A 16,030-nucleotide genomic window follows, 5' to 3' on the forward strand; every position below is an offset into this window, starting at 1 on the left:
AAAGGGGTAGCTGTACCAATGCCTCTCTCCACTTGTGGGAGCCTGTCTTGTGGTCACCCTTTCTGATGCTTGCACGAGAGACGCTTTTTGGTTTTTACTTCTACCCATTTCCATGATAGAAATACAGAAATGTAGAAATACATTTACACATAACTGAATGTCAACGCAATGGGAGATTTAATCCTTTACCTTCTGTTCCATATTTAGTCCTTTGAGTACACAGAAGAAAAACCATGCTCATGGTGACCTACATAATGCAGCGCACTGCCTAATCACACTGACATGAGGTGGCTGCCCGTGGTATCAGGGAGGGAACACAGGCACTGGAAGACCCCTGCTAGTGCTCTGTTCTGAAGAGTGATATGAGTCACTTTTACTCTCTGGAAATAGAGATCCTCCTCATGTAGCACAAGCTCCACAGAGCTGAGTGTCAAGCAGAGAGAAATTGATGAATCTTTTAAAATGTATTTATCATTTGCCATTTGTTTTTTTTCTTATCGTGGCACTCACTTCAGGGTGACTCAGGGTGAGCTGCTCCAAACTCGAGGCCAGCTGATTTCAGCCATAACTGTGCCTGTGCTGTATCATGAAGCAGGGCAATCAACAACTCTGAAACAAAGAGGTACATCATGGAAGGTGAGTTTAAAAAAACCAAAACCAAACAGCATCAGCAGTGAAATAATTAGACATCTCTTCAGGATGGATTTATAGGCTAGTACCATTCACAAACAGAAGCAGAACTTGCTGGGGAGGATGCTTTATAAATGCAAAATTAGTTACAGTAGTCCTAAAAACAAAACTGAATAAGGAAGCAGACCCTGAGGAAGCATAGAAAAATGGCACAGCTGCCATGAACAGACCAGATGTGGGCTAATCTAGGGTAACTGTTCCCAGAATTTTCTCCTTCCAGCACGATGCTGGAATACTCTTTGGTCTTTGTGAATGAGGAGGGTGCACATGCCAGCATCTCCCTTGGTGCCTGCCTGCATTGAGGGCACAGAATAAAGCAGGAAAAGAAGACAGTTTATGGGCATGCTTGGTCAGAGTGAGATGGTATTTTAAAGCCAGGGGTGTCATTTTTGGTTACGACAAACCTCAAAACTTGAGAAAATGCCCTTGACAACTGGTGTCATAGTGTTGCTTGCTGTGACAGAGATTTCTGTATGTGCTTGGGGCAATGAGTCTCTTTGCATTGTCAGATCCTTCCTTCTAGCTACTGGAGGCTACTGAAATTCAGAGATGAAGAGATAAAACAAGAAGATCACAAGTATTTATAAACAAATGAGCACCACCGGGCATTTCAGGGGGGATTTTGAGCCCCTGTACCTGGCGTGAAGCCCTGGCTGCCTGTTTTGCTCAGCGAATGTTTGGATCCCAACACATATGGGTCTAAACCCTTATTTTTAAACCTGCCTGCATCCCAACATGAGTGACACCTGTAGCTGTGGCCAGCACTTCAGTGGCCTCAGGGCTGGAGCGGGGGGGGGGACAGTGGGTTGAGTCGGTGAGTGACTCCCGCCTCTGGAGAAGCCACCTCGTGTCTCAGTTTCCCCATTTTTGTGACAATGCGGGGGGCGGTTGCGATCCCTCGGCGGGATGCTCTTGGCCCGGCTGGCGGGCATCCGCGCCCCGGGATGGCTGTCTCCACTCCTCCTGAACCCCCACCGGCGCAGGCCTTGGGGAGCCTCCCCGGACCCGTGTTCCACTCGGCCGGGGTGTGAAGCCGGGCGGTGTGGGGCGGCAACCGAATCCCCTGGACGCCCCTCAGCCTCCTGCTGCCTTCAAAGGCCGCCGAGGTCGCCATGGGGCGCCGAGGGGCCGGCGGCGGGAGGGATGGGGGCACCGCCGAGGGGCGGCGGGGAGCGGGCGGGGGCCGGGGAGGAGTCGGCCCCGGGGCGGGGGTGGAGCCGCGGGCTGGCGGGTCGGGGCGAGGGGGAGCCCTCCCCTTCCCTTCACGAACGAGCCGGAGCCGGGGAAGGCGCCTCCGCAACTCCTCCTGCCCCGCCGGTGCCGCCCGCCGCCCGCAGCATGGTGAGAGGGGTCGCCGGGCGGGAAGTTTGGCGGCGGCGGCCGCCCCGCCGTCCCCTGCCCGGCCCGCGCTCACCGCCTCCCTGCTCCCTCTCTTGCAGATCTGGAAAACTCTCCCGCTGCTCTGTGCCCTGCTGGCCGCCGCCCGCCTGCGAGCCGAGGTAGGCGCGGGGCCCCGGCGGCGGGACGGGGAGCGGGACGGGACGGGGTGGGGGCAGCGGGGGCGCCGCGGCGCCAGCGGGGGAGCAGCCGGGACCGGGGAAAGTCGCAGCCGGGGCGGAGGGGGAAGTTGCGGGGCCGACGGGCGCCTCGGTGGGGGCGAGGGGCTGTGTCCCCACCGCGGCCGGACCCCTGCATCTCGCCACCGGGACGGGCTACCCGGGGCAGCCCCCTTTCCTCCCTTCCTCCTTTCCTCCATCTCTGCCTCCCTCTCTCCCGCGCGCTCTTTCCCTCGCTCTTTTTTTTTCCTTTCTTTCACTGCAATGACATTGAAAACCTTTGAAAGCCCCCAGCTGCAACCCCCCCAGCTCTGTTGACAGAAAACAAACTGTGCCTGCATTCCCGGTTGCGGCGGCCTCCCTCAAAAGTGAAGTCAGAAACAAAATATTTGATAATTACGGCAGGGGAAATGTGGAAGTGATTTGAGGAAAATGAACTCAAGCTGGGCTGGGAAGGGAGGCTGAGCCTGCCTTCGGAGGAAAGCGGTTCCGCTCGGGGTGCAGCTCGTCCTCCCTCTCTGCATTTTTTCTCCCTACACATTTCTCCCAGATGGCGAGACCCACCCTAAAGCATCGCAGTTTGGCTCCGTGGAAAAAAACAAAAAAACCAAAAAAACAAGAAGCATAAACACGTCTGGGTCCCTCTTTTTCTGCCTTCCACCCGTGGACTGTGCTGCTCGGGTTATGGTAAGGAGTGGGGTTTAGGATGGAGCCCATCGCTGTTGGTCTCTCCCTGAGCAAAGCTCTTTGTGAACTCCCCGCAACTGCCACGTGAGGAGCAGAGGTGAGACAGGGTGGTTGTGAGCCAACACTGTCAAGCTTTGGTCGCTGCTGTCATGAAAGCCAAGGAGAGTGGGACTGAGCTGTAGTATGGACTAGCATTTCACATCTGCCTGTACATGATAATATTGTAATACACTTTCTTCCTGAAGTGTGACATACTTATGTAGTGAGCATTTCCATGCATGCTGTCCAACACTGTCCTGAAAAAGCCAAATCATGTTTATTCATTTTCTTAGGAACCCTAAATAAACCTTAACCAGTTCTGGTCAGTATATACCAACACCTCTGTAGGAAGAAGGCACAGAGCATCCATAAGAAAAATTATAATAACAGCTAAATAATGATGGCACTGGTCTGAGTAAAGCCTTCTGGGATCAATAGCCCAGAGAAACATAGCCAAAATATATTTGGCCCTGGATTTGTGATTTCATTCGTGTCACTAACATTGTCAAAGTGCTAAATCCTGCTTTTTGCCTAATGTTCTCTAATTTGTAGTACCTGGATAGCTTCCCAGCTGTAAGTACTGTCATGTCTCTGTGTCTCACCTGCAAACTGAAAGTAAGAAAAATGTACAGCTATCATGTTCAAAACTTGGTTTTTAAAGGCTGGTTCATGCTTGAGTGAATAAATGAAATATTATTATGACTGCCTCCAGAGATAATGGTCCAAGTGGCAAACCAGTGAACGTTTTGGTTTGATTCCAGTCTAAGTTCAACAAAACTTGAGACTGATGACTGAGGTCTGGGTCTGGTTTCAGGGAAAATTGACACTTCAGGCAACTTTTGTTTTGGGGTTCAGTTTGATTCCCTTTTGCTAGTAGTTTCCAAGTGGTGAACATCAGTTCAGTCACGGGTGGCATCCCACCCTCTGGGATATTTAGACCTTCTCATTTTCTGGGGAGTGAGCTGTGCTTGAAGGTGAGCTGCTTGTAATTCAGAGACAGCTTTGATGGTTGCCCACTTCTAAATGTTTCTTGTTACTGCTCTCCTGCATCACTGGCATTCGGTAAGATTAGTGTGGCATTTTCCTCTGTGGTTTTCCCGTTCCAGATTTTGGAAGTGATAACCCTCTCTATGCCTTCTGTTACTGCTGCAGCTTGCACTTTGTGTCTTTCAGTACATTCAGAATATTAGCCCTGAGCCCTAAGCTTCTAATCCTTTTGTTAGCAAAACTATATCTGAGTTGCGCTGGAGTTTTTGTACAACACTCATTTCTACAACATTGTTAGGTGCATAATTAGAGTCTTGAAAGAAAGAAAGAAATTGCTTCAGTAAATGTTCCTGGCATAACTTCATGCAGACTGGAAAATCTGAGGCATGCCAGAACTTGGGAGCTTTTCTTGGCCTGGTTCAGTAATAGTCACAAGAGCAATAGACGGTGAACTGTACTCCTCGGATGGAGGCCAGCCACCAGCTTCAGACAGCCCTTTTTATCTCTCTCTTCCTGGGTCAGACTCAATGAGGTGGCTGTTCCTTCATATTAACAGGGATGCTGCAGACGTGAAGTTGCTCATATTCTCGGCTGGGGCTCCCAAAGCATGTGGAATGATTTTTGGGAAGCATCCATTACGATAGAGGAAAAGGGAGAGGCATGAAATGTCTGTTGAATGTATTAATAGTCAATCAGTTGTTCACATCCTGCTGGACTAAGTTACCTAGTTAACACTGGAGAGGAGTCCAGTTGCTGTTTGACTGTATCCATGAGGTCTGAAGGGTGGTGTGTGGGACTCCTTCCGTATCAGCATCATTCTGTGTCCCACCAGGATACTTGTTTCACAATAAGAGTGTGGGGTTTTCTTGTTCTTATTTTTCACTTAAACCTGATTCAGAATCTTGAAGAAAGTTATTTTCACCATGAATTTTAGATGTTAGCAAAGAGGTTTATGCCAGCATGAGTATGTTTGTGTGAGCTGTGGATACAAGTCCTTTCTTGAATCCAGCCTTGCTAAGAGAAGAGGTCACTGACCTGGCCTACCTTCTGCTCCTTGCCAATTTTCTGGCCATTCAGATGAATCTCTGGGGCCTGTAGCTGTTCTTCGAAGTGAACCATCCTTAACCCATTTCTGGCCAAATGAGCCAGCCTTTGGAAAGAGTTATGTGTAAATGGTTTAATCTCATTAGTCTCATTTTGGCTAAAAAGGGCAAGCAGAGGAAGGCCAGCAACTCCCCTCTTGCGAGGAGACGTACAGACAGATCTGAGGGGCTGTAACTCCTGAGCAAGAGCATGGTGACAAATATCTGGAGGCAGATTTATAACCTTTCCTAAAAGCATGGTGTTTGCAGTGTCTACATCTGTTGTAACCTTGGGATGAATTTTTTTCACCTGACCTCTGTTTCCCTCAGTGTAATTTTTCTATAGGAAAAGCTGAAAAGGGATGTAAATGGGGAGAGAAAAGGCAAAGGTTTCTGTTTGCTTAACTCACCTAAGTGCTTCCTCTTGATCTGACTTGGCTGCTTTTTCATGTAAGGAGAGCAACACTTCAGCCTTTCCAAGACTTGTGCCCTTTGCCAGCAGAGTACTTGTGTGCACCAGGGAATTTGAAGCTGGGAATTCCAATGGTCTTCACAGGACTTGGTGTACTTCCTCCCACTGGGCTGTTCACACAGTCTGGCCAACATCATGAGCTTGCTGTGGTCAAACTTTTCCCATGTTTTTGCAATGGACAGAACCTAAAAACTTCTGTCTTAGTAAATGAAACTGATTAAATTTGAGATCCTTATGTAATTGCATAGCTGTATTTGGCCCTGAAGCCATCATTTTGAGAAATTTGCCTTTTGAAATTAAATGATGGAGACTTTGTGAATAGTTCAGTCCTGCTTTCGCTGATAATTTAGCCAGGACAGGGGGCAGAAAAGGCAACAATCATGTGAGTAACTCAGGCTGTTTTTAATATGCATTGGCTTTGTGCAATAAAACCCAGCAGTAACACATTCATAAAATAATTTAATAAAAGTGACTTCCCCCATCTAGTCTAGCAAGCACATCTTGGAAGTGGAAGGAAAGATTGCATACATTTTTTTTCCCTGAGCTGGTTTTAGAGTGATAGGTGTCTTCCTTCTTGAAATCCTTCCCTTGAGTGCCAGACCAAGAATTGCTGGAGTTGCATCTCAAGACAATAAGCACCTTTTAAATGGGGAGGCAGGGAAGAAGTGATTCTACCCTGGAAGCACAGCAAAGGCTCATCTGCACAAAGCCTATTTTTTAAGATGTGTGGTGTGCCACCAGGGAGCTGCTGTGCTGCAGATGTCCCAGGAATCAGAGTCTGGGAGATGGATCAAGCGGTTCTGTCCAAGGCACCTCATATAGTGCTGAAGTCGCTGGCCAAATGCCCTGTGTAGGAGTGTTTAAACAACCTCCCTGGCTGTTCTGAAGGGGCTGTAACCTCGGAGCAGCAGCCTGTGTGGCACAAGCTCTGCAGCAGACGCGATGTCGTGTAGCGCTTACATGTGCATGGCACCCAAATGCTGCATCTCAGATGGAGCTGCTGTCAGAGCCAAGCTGCTTTGTGCAAACGCGCCTGTGGCTGAGTGAATGACTTTATCTGCCAGAGTGCAAATTCCTTGCCGGTAATTAACAGGGGGCTGCTGCTGGGGGCTGCCGAGGAGGCGGCTCTGCTCCCAGCACAGGAGGAAAGGACTGGCTGAGTCTCCTGTTGCATTTTCCAGCTGCTGTTATTGGTACAGCTGCTCACCCATCGGGAGGCTTCGGGGCACCTTTGATCTTTCTTGTGTGGTGTTACATGAGCTGGGGAGTGTTTCTCTTTGTACAGAAGAGAGTTTGTCACAAATCTCAGCCAGATGTATCTTCCCGGACTGATGAGACTCCCATTAACCAGGCTGTGTTTCCGCCACGTATCCTGTGAGCTAGATGAGATTGGTTCCCAGAAATGCCTTGTTTACCTGGGTTGCATCTATCTTTGCAGGAAGCTTTGCTTCTGCTCTACTATGATAGCTGTGCTAATCTCTGAATAACTAGCATTTCCTTGGAGAGATTTCTCTGTCACAGCGTTGTCTCTGAGTTTTGCAAGGGAACAGAGCAGCCTGCTGTTGTGCTGTGAAGCGTACTTCCTTCTACAGCTGCATCTGGGTGGTAGACAAGGGGGTTATATACATCTGGACTTCAGCAGGGGCTGTAGGTTTTGCCACAACTGTGTACAGAGTTAGGTGTGAGCTGGTTAGAGCAGGGGGAGTATTTGCTCTCAGCTGTGGGACTCTGATTGCAACTCCTCAGCAGTAAATAAACAAATGGCAGATAAGCAGGTCTGGAGGCTTCAAAGCTCCATTAAAGCACAGATAACTGTAGTACAAGCAGTGACTATGTGGCATTTTCTTGCTACTTTTTCTCAAGTGTGCTTCAGTTCTGATCTGAACTGAAGACACCAGCCAGCAGTAATGAATGACTGTCCCTTCTCTGCCTTGCAAACTAGCTACCCACAAGTGAAGTTCATATAAGTTGCTGTGAAATTTTACTACCTGCTCTGTGTAGTTTTGTCACTTATTACATTGTACCTCTTGGTTTTGGCATGGACCCTGTGGTTGTGTGGAAGTGGTTTAGATGTAGGCTGCCTGTGAGAGTTGAAGAAAAGCAAATTCATGCTCCAGTCTGCAAACGTGGAATTTCTTGCAGATGTCTGCACCTTGTTTGGAGGGCATCAGGAGGCCTGTAAGCTAGAAACAAATTGGAGGCTCCTCTTGGACCAGCACATTGGAAAGTGCAAAGGATTTGGGGTGGATGGTTGGGGAGGGGTTTGGTATCTCGTTAAGATTCAGCTGGAAGTGAAGCCCATATTTCCACTGTTTGACAGCTAAACAGCATTTCCCTTGGCTGTACTGTCAACTGCTGTCCCAGAGATGGACCTCTAACCACTTTCACAAAATACCTTAACACTGTGTAATGGACCCCATAGAATCCAGCTTTTCTTGTCCTTCTTCTCCTTCCCTTCCCTTTTGCACTGCAAAGAGCAGCAAACCAGCTTGAAGGAACAATGGAGAAAACAGATGAAAACACCAAGGCAAAGCAGCTGCGTTTCATTTGCAGGAGCAGAGGGTTTGCACACCTTATGCTCCAAGCATAGAAGGACTGGTTGGACAGCTATTTGTTATCCACTGCTGGTTGTCCCTAGCCAGTACATGTTCCTTCTGATCCCATCCCTGCTTCTTGCTTAGAATCCTGAGGTAGGATCAAGAGACCTTGGGAATATGAATGCCGGTGGAGCTTCCCGTGCTTAATCAGCTTTTTCCCAACAATGAGAGTTTTCAAGAAACAGTGATGTGAAGATTTATTTTTTTTATCGCCAGAAACAAATTCTTTATTTCTGGATCTGTGAGGAGACCTAGAGAGGTCATGGAAAGACTTGCTGTGGAGGTACCCATGGTAGGAGTATGACTCAAGCCTGTTATGTCTTCCAAGTCACGGGAGGGGAGAAGAGGTTGCTAAAGTCTTGGATAAGAGGGAAGAAAGAGTGGGGTGACAGGAGTGGGCTGCCAAAGGTACCTGCCTCTGATGGAGAGATGTACTGGTGAACCTTGTCCTAATGCAGGAGCCCCTGGCTTGGGTATACTTCCTGCCATCAGAAATGCTATCTTTGTCTGCCTTTTCCTTGTCACCCTGCTGCCATGGTGAGATATTTTGGGGCTTGAGTGTTAGAGGCAGAACAAAGAATTTCTGTCCATCCAGCAGGATGGGCTTTGGCAGGTGCTGGCCAGCTGATAAGTTGGCCTGCAGTGCTGTGTTGTCCAGGGATGGTTTTGACAGCAGAGCCTGTTGCTGTTCTCCTGACAATGAATCGATCTGGAGGACTGTTCCTGGGAAGGTGCCTCTCCACGCTAGAGCAGCCCCTGCCATTTAAGCACGGGTAATTTTAGCCTGAAGCCAAGAGCTTTCCTTCTGCATGATGTAACTCCTTGCATATGTACTTCTTGCTGCTCTGGGACTATGTTCCCCTCCTGGTTTTGGCCGCTTTTTCATGTTTATGTTCAAGGAAGCTTAAGTATGAGGGATTGGAATTGTTGTCTCGTTTCCTATATGTAGGAGGAAGCGATTTCATTGGGGAATTTTTGCAATGTCTGGATCATTTAGTTGTCTGGGTGAGTAAAATTCCTCAGGGATAACTGTAAAGGTTGTGACCGAGCTCTGGTCTGCAGCTCGTGCATTCAGACCCAGGGTTCTGGAAGATTAAGGTGGCAAGGGACCAAGCATTCATGTCGGAGGCATCGCCTTCAGCTTGGCAGAAAAGCTGCAGTATTCCTGTCTGAGGACAGCATGTTTTCTCCACATGATGCAAGCTCTGGGGTATTCCAGTCCTAAGACAATGAATGCCACATGAGTAGTGTCAGCCTAATCTTCAGGTAGTGCTCTCCCTCTCCAGTTGCCCTGTTGGTGGATGATGGGGACGTCAGGTTGCAGCAAAGGCCCAGTTTCTCACAAAGCTCTTTTTCTCACATTCCCAAGACTGTGGCTTGGACCTGTTTGTAGAGGGTGATGTGTAAGGGTAAGGAGGAGCAGGTTAAGAAGGGAGTACTTTTTTATTCTTTACTTGTTCAGAAAAACAGACTGTTTTCTACAAAGTATCGCTGCGTGCCCTGGGATTAGTAGCTGCTTGTACAAACCATAGCCATTAGTGTCTTGTCAAATCCAGTTTTACACATCCCTGATAAGTGATGCCCCCTTCCTGTTCTGTGAAAAATGATACCATGCCCTGGAATATCTCAGTTAGTAAGTTTATCTTCACAGTCCTCTCCTGTGAGCAAGTAGACCATTAATCTTCTTATTCTGTCCCAATGGTCCTAATTACACCCCCTGTTCAATGATAATCAGCATCTCCCCCATGCCATTATCTCCACCTTGTACATGTAGCCAGTTTATGGCACCCCTCAGCTGAGTGCTTAGCACACCTCTTTTAATCGCCTTGTAGCTCCCTTCCTCCTGTCAATGCAGGAAAGGAAACAGAGATATATGTGATCTTATTCTCTGTTTGGTGTTGCCTTTGAACCTTCTCAAATAACTTTTAAACCAAACAGCTGCCCATTTCAGCCCTGTTGAGCAAAGTGTATTCATTTCCTACAGGATACTATGTTGCTCTAAGTTTTGTAGAAGTAGGTGCAGTGGTACAGTACTTACTGCCTTACCAGAGGGAAAAGCTTGAGTGTGAGATCAGCTTCTACTGCAGGCTAGAGAAGCAATTTATGAGCATTCCCCAGTGATTGTAGTTCATACCTTCATAGCCACTAAATGCTATCAACCTCAAGACAAGAATCTGCTGGAAGCAGTTTGTAGAACAACTTATTGTTGCTCAACTTTGTACTCAGTGCTTTGTCCTCTCCTCTTTGGTGCTCAGAGCTGTGTGCAGTCCCCCAGGAGGGTGTCGTGGAGGAAACTGAGCCAAAGCATAGCTAATCAGGGGGGACCAAACGTGGTTTGTTACACCTCATGTGCACCTACACCCATGCACACAGAGCTGCTGTACTCAGTCCTGTTACTTGCCGGTAACTCCTGCAATCCAGACCTAGGATGGGAGAATGGAGGATGCAGCAAAATTTGCAGTCAATGTAGATTATTTGTGGATTTCCTATCTTGATGGGTGAGTGTTAAATCTCACTGTGGTATGTGAATAGCCTGAAACCACACAGTGCCAGCACGGTGCCTGGGCTGCTCCTGCCTTCGTGCACGTAAAAACGGAGAGAGATGGGAGAACAGCTGGATGTTAACACCTCCTCACAAATCTCTGCCAAGCTCTTCTGCAGTGCAGCAGCACACATCCAGATGCTGGCATGAGTTAGGCCATCCTGGCTGCAGATGCAAGGTCAACAGTAAACCAGCATTAAACAGAGACAACTATTTGGGGTTTGGGTTTTTTGATTTTGTTTTTACTTTGGGTTAATATTTATTTGCTGTGGGGTTTTCGCAGGGTGGAGGGACTACAGGAGACTCTGATCATCTGTGGTTCAAACACTTTCAGAGCCTGTGGGCATCAAGAAAATGCAAACACTCTTCTCTACTGACCAATTTGTCCTCACTCCTAGCATGATGCCATGATTTGTATGTAGGCTTTGGGCAAGGCACCTTATTCCTCTAAGCTGTGGTGCTCACATCTGTAAAACAAGGATAATGATGGTGCTGTGGCTCACAGCAGGGTTTATAAAGCTGAATGCATTCCTGTTAAGAAAAGTTTAAAAGCTCTCATGTAGACAGTGCAGCAGGCATTGCAGAGGATCATTTTCCTTGTCAGCAATGATAACAATAGTAAGAAAAGTGGAGACAAAATGTAGACCAGAGTTGCTGTGTGATACAGCAATTTCTTGCCAGGCAGTAAAGAGGTGCAAAAAGGGCGTATATGGGCCACCTTTAAGGTGTGAGCCAATAGCTCACAGATGGAAAAGAGGTGGTTGAGTGTTTCGATGAAGCCAGAGAGAGAAAGAAGCAGGTCATCAAGTGGGAGAGCTGGGGTGTCTCAGAGGGGATTGCACTTCTGGGATCTGTTTGATCTCACAGGGGAGCAGTAAGGACCTCTCCATCCCTTTGTATCTCAGAAGAAAAAAGCTAGAGCTGTGCTGTAAGGGGAGCACTTGACAGTATGGCAATGTAGATTTCCCTGTGTTCTGGTTAAGTAGAGAACCTTACACAGGGCGTAGTCCCTTGCTTTCCCTGACAGGTCTGTCAGAGGTTGACAAGGGAGAGAAGATGGGTTAGCGATTTCTATTGGTTGTCATGGAAACTAATGGAAATTACTCTCCTTTTTTTTTATTTTTTTGTCTGTCTGTCGTATATGAAGATTTTGGTAAAACAACTAGGAAGAATTCTTTATTTTTCTCTCTCTCTTTTGTTTTTAACACTTTAATTGCTGACTTCTGCTCTTCAAAAGTACTTTGTTGGCAGAATTTTCCTAGGGAAGTTTGTATACTGGTTTTGAATGCTGTAAAGTATGTGTTGGAGATGAGCATCTGAAGTAGGGCAGCTGCTGGGCAGTTCTGTATGCTGAGCTGCTTTCCACTCTGAGAGCTTCTGCAAGGTACCCATGTGACCATTTTCTCACCAAGAGGCTTAAAAGTAAGATGGCAGGTAGCCTGAGTGTTCTGTTTCCCATGTAAATGGCAAGCAGATGATTAGCTACTCTGCAAAAGCACAAACTGGATGAAAGGGGCATGATAATGCCAATTCATCAGCCAGCGAGTTGTCAGGCTTGCTGACATAGTGATGGTAAAGAGCTTAGAGAATTTCAGATTAGAGGTGTGGGTGTAACACAGCATATTATTACTATTTCATGTAAACATCAGTATGTCTTGTTGCTAAAAATATGGCTGTCTACCAACTCCACTGACAAAAAGGGGCAACTTTCCCCATAGATTAGTAGATGGTGAGGCCAGAAGAAGCTATTTTGCTGTAGTTTTGCCCTCTTGCATAATACAGCCCATATATCTAGCTTTTTTTATTAATTCCATTTGCTCTGGACTTTACAATGTGTCTTAAAAACATCTAGTCTTGATTAAGTAATTACCACAAATGGAAAATACCACTGTGTTTGGTATGTTGCTGCAGTGGTTAATTACCCACATGCTGTTACACCTCATTTCTGGCTTGAATTTGTCTAGTCACGATCTGCAGATGCCGAATCTTCTGTTTAATCCACTAAACAGAAGAAAACCTTTAGTCCAGTTTGTCTGTTCCCTGCTGCTGTAACTGTGGTCTGCACAAGGACTGCTCCCAGTCTTGTCTTTGGCAAACTGAACAGTCTGAGCTCCTTAGGCCATCCCCTGGCAAGGTGAGTTTCCTAATCTCTTTGCTCAGTACTGGGTCTCCACGCAGTGCATCCCCTTTGCCAGTGTGTTAGTGCTCCCTCACTCTGTGGTGACAGGGCATCTCCGTGTGGTCGTTTACTGGGAATCCATAAATACTGGGCAATATAAATTGTGAAAAGAAGAAAAAAACCACTATGAACCCTAATTTAATACTAGGGAGTTTATACACGTAAACACACACGCCATCAGGAAGCACAGCTGGTGAAGTTTTCACAATGGGGGGTCCTCCCCAGTACACAAATGTGCTGTTGTTACCAGCTAAAGCCTTGGTTTTTGAGTTTCCTAAAATACATGCTTAAGTTAAAGGTCAATATTTGGAGGCTTTTTGACCCTCTTGACTTCACAGGTGAGATTTGACTGGACTGGGGGCCAGGATGTACAGCACAGTTTGTGTCCTGTAGTAGGCAAGCGGCCGAACTGCAGCACTTCAGCCAGCTGGAGCCTGTCCTCAGGCAGCCTCAGCTGAAGCCTGCTAGGGCTCCTGCTCCCCAGCCAGTGCCCTGAGCACGGTGTCCCTTTGTCTTTAATAACCTTTGTCTTTAAGTAGGGATGTTGGATTTTTTTCTCCTCTGAGAGAAAGTAGAAGGCTGTCTGTATTTCTTGGCCTCAGGTCCCTTCCAGTGCACATTTTGGAAAGACGGAATGGGCGAGGCTGAAGGTTTGTGCTTTCATAGCTTTGAGGCATCTTCCTGCATGATAGCCTTTACTGGGCAGCAGAGGCATTTGGATAAAAAAATCTCGTGCACTTTTTCTGTGGGCAAGCTAGTTGGAAGCTGTTTTTTGTCAGTGATGAGAGGTGAAAGGAGGTAGTTCCCTCTTCTGAGGTGATGCTTTCACCCTGTGCTCTGCTGTGAGCTTGAAACCCATTTTTAATGAAAGTCTGGCAAGAGGCAACAAAGCCCTGTTTCTCAGGGCTGTGATTTTTAGATTTGTAGCCAAACTTCATTCAGACATGCATCTAAAGGAGTGGTTACAGAGTTTGACTTGCTCTGCCTGTGAGCTGCCCTGAAGAAAGGTGAGCATCTCCTGTGTTGCTTTTTTCTTTGTGCTCCCTCTTCTTTTTCCTCTGCCCTTAGGCAGCTGAAAACTGAACTCTGCCCCCAGAATAACTCTGGGTGTTGGGGATGAGGATGAACATAGTTTTAAATTTTTTATCTTTACAGACGTGAGAGAAAACATTGGAGAACAGCGCATGGGGAGCACAAAAGAGGTGCCCTCCCTCTCTGCCCCATCACATCCCCTACAGCCCCTGTGATAGAAGCCCTTTGCTGGCTGCTCTGTCTTTTGGATGCAGGAGAGCATTAATGCTTTTTCAGAGAAGCTGTGGTCTGTCCCCATTGTTCCTCTAACATAAAAACTCTCCTTCGGAGCCTCCAGCAGCATACAGGTGGGGGGGAGGGGGGATTTCCAACTCCCCACAGGACATTTGCCCATGGTCCCCTGCTGGAATGGGAAACTTGTCAAGTGTTCATATATTGCAGAGGCAAATTCCAGAGGACACTAGGTGATGTACTCAAGGACACAAGGTGCCATGATTGAAGGGTGGATGCAGAAGCATCCATCAGCTGAATTCTGTGTGAGAAGGGCTTTGTGTCCTTGCTCATACACATGCAGTGCATGGCAGGATAGTGTAATGGAGCAACTGCAGTTGTTGGCGGAATGTGAGCATGGGCTTACCTGGCAGGACTTGCAAGGCTTCCCACAGACTTCCCGTGTGGTACTGGATAAGCACTGAAACACAAGGCACTGAAGACAGATGATGTATCTAACATTCCTGGAGAATAGAGTTAGACTCCTAAATGATGGTAGTGGTCTGAGCCTAAGTACTTCAAGGTGGGTGTTTTGGTGGAACCCAAGAATTTTCCTGGTCCTGTATTAGTGCGTAAGATTCCTAAAGGAGAGCTTTCTACCCTGTGACCACTTTTAGGTGATAATGCAGTGCAGTTCATGCCTGCTCTCAGGAAGCAGCTATCTGATACAGCAGTGGAGAGTGTTCATACAGCTATCTCAGCTTTCTGCCTAGGCCTGTTTGTTTAGCCAGCAGGTGTTCACACAGTAAGTACCAGAAGTCCCAAATTAGTTCCTTTCAGCCTCTGTCCCATCCAGCAGCATTATGTGTTCCTAAGAGGTTGTTGAAAGCATTAGGATGTCTCGGGGAGGAGTGCCCATATTTGCATCATTATTTTTTATAGGATTTAGCTGTTAAGAGCCAGGCACACTGCGTACTGCTGGCTGCTGTCCCAGTGTTAGTATAGTCTGATCTCTCTGCAGTTGAATGGTTTCCGACAAGGAAGTGGGGAGCAGAGGAATTAAAATTTCTTGGCTCAGATGAAGATACAAAACTCAGGTGAGATGAAGAAACATGGTGAAGTCCATGCCTGGAGCATGCAGAGGTGTAAAGCATGTGTTTGACAAACTATTGCTTGGGGTGTTTTATGACATACAAGAAGGTGAAGGAACAAGATTTAATGGGACATTGATGTGACTGGAAGAACAGCATCCCTGTAGCAGGGCTGTGCTGGCATCCTGGCATTTTGGAGGATACAGGGCTCATGCAAGTCAACTGCGTTTTGCTGTAATAAAGGACTTGGAGGATTAGGCCTGGGCAGCTGAAGTGCAATGTGACCATTGCTGCCTGCAGCAGCCTTTGGCTGAGATTGCCATCCCACAGCAGGGATGACTGGACAGGTCATGGAGCATGTCCTGCAGTGGGGCAATTTTACCATGGGAGTGAGCTGCAACACCTCAACAGGACCTGCTCCACAACCAGTTGGGATACCTTTGCTGTAGAGGGAGTATTCATTGCTAAAGTGGAAAAGGAAGCAGCCTCAAACAGTGTCCCTTTTAGAGACCTGATTTTCATCTAGACCCTGGACTTGATGTTGCTGACTGGAACATTAAAGGCTTCTTGTATAAAGGTTCACTGCTGGGATTAGACTGTGTTTGTGTACGGGTTTCACAGTGTCAGGGTTGCCAAGTGCAAGAGCAAGTAGTATGTGCACGGGTAAGGGGTTTGTGGTTCACACAGTAAGTGAGAATTGGTGTCAAGGCCTCATGAGTGACAGGCTCTTAAAGATCAGCACAAATGTGGTAGACATTCATGTTCACAGTAAGATACTTGCCCTCTCTTTGGTCAGGGCTGTTCCTTTTTGAGTTTCTGCATTGAAGTGGCTCAGGAATTAGAAGTGCTGGAACACTTAAAGCACA

At 47.4% G+C, this 16,030-nt stretch overlaps 1 protein-coding gene across 1 annotated transcript in view; it reads left to right on the forward strand.

The window, feature by feature from the left end:
* The first annotated feature begins 1,904 nt into the window (after positions 1-1,904).
* The window catches only part of FSTL1 (follistatin like 1), a 52,942-nt gene continuing 38,816 nt past the window's right edge, over positions 1,905-16,030 (forward strand). The window contains exons 1-2 of the mRNA XM_048294393.1: positions 1,905-2,031; positions 2,130-2,189. Coding sequence (XP_048150350.1) covers positions 2,029-2,031; positions 2,130-2,189 — 63 coding nt within the window. The 5' untranslated portion in view covers positions 1,905-2,028. The remainder of the gene's footprint in view (positions 2,032-2,129; positions 2,190-16,030) is intronic.

This window comes from Corvus hawaiiensis, chromosome 2, assembly GCF_020740725.1.
Source record: "Corvus hawaiiensis isolate bCorHaw1 chromosome 2, bCorHaw1.pri.cur, whole genome shotgun sequence".
NCBI lineage: Eukaryota > Metazoa > Chordata > Aves > Passeriformes > Corvidae > Corvus > Corvus hawaiiensis.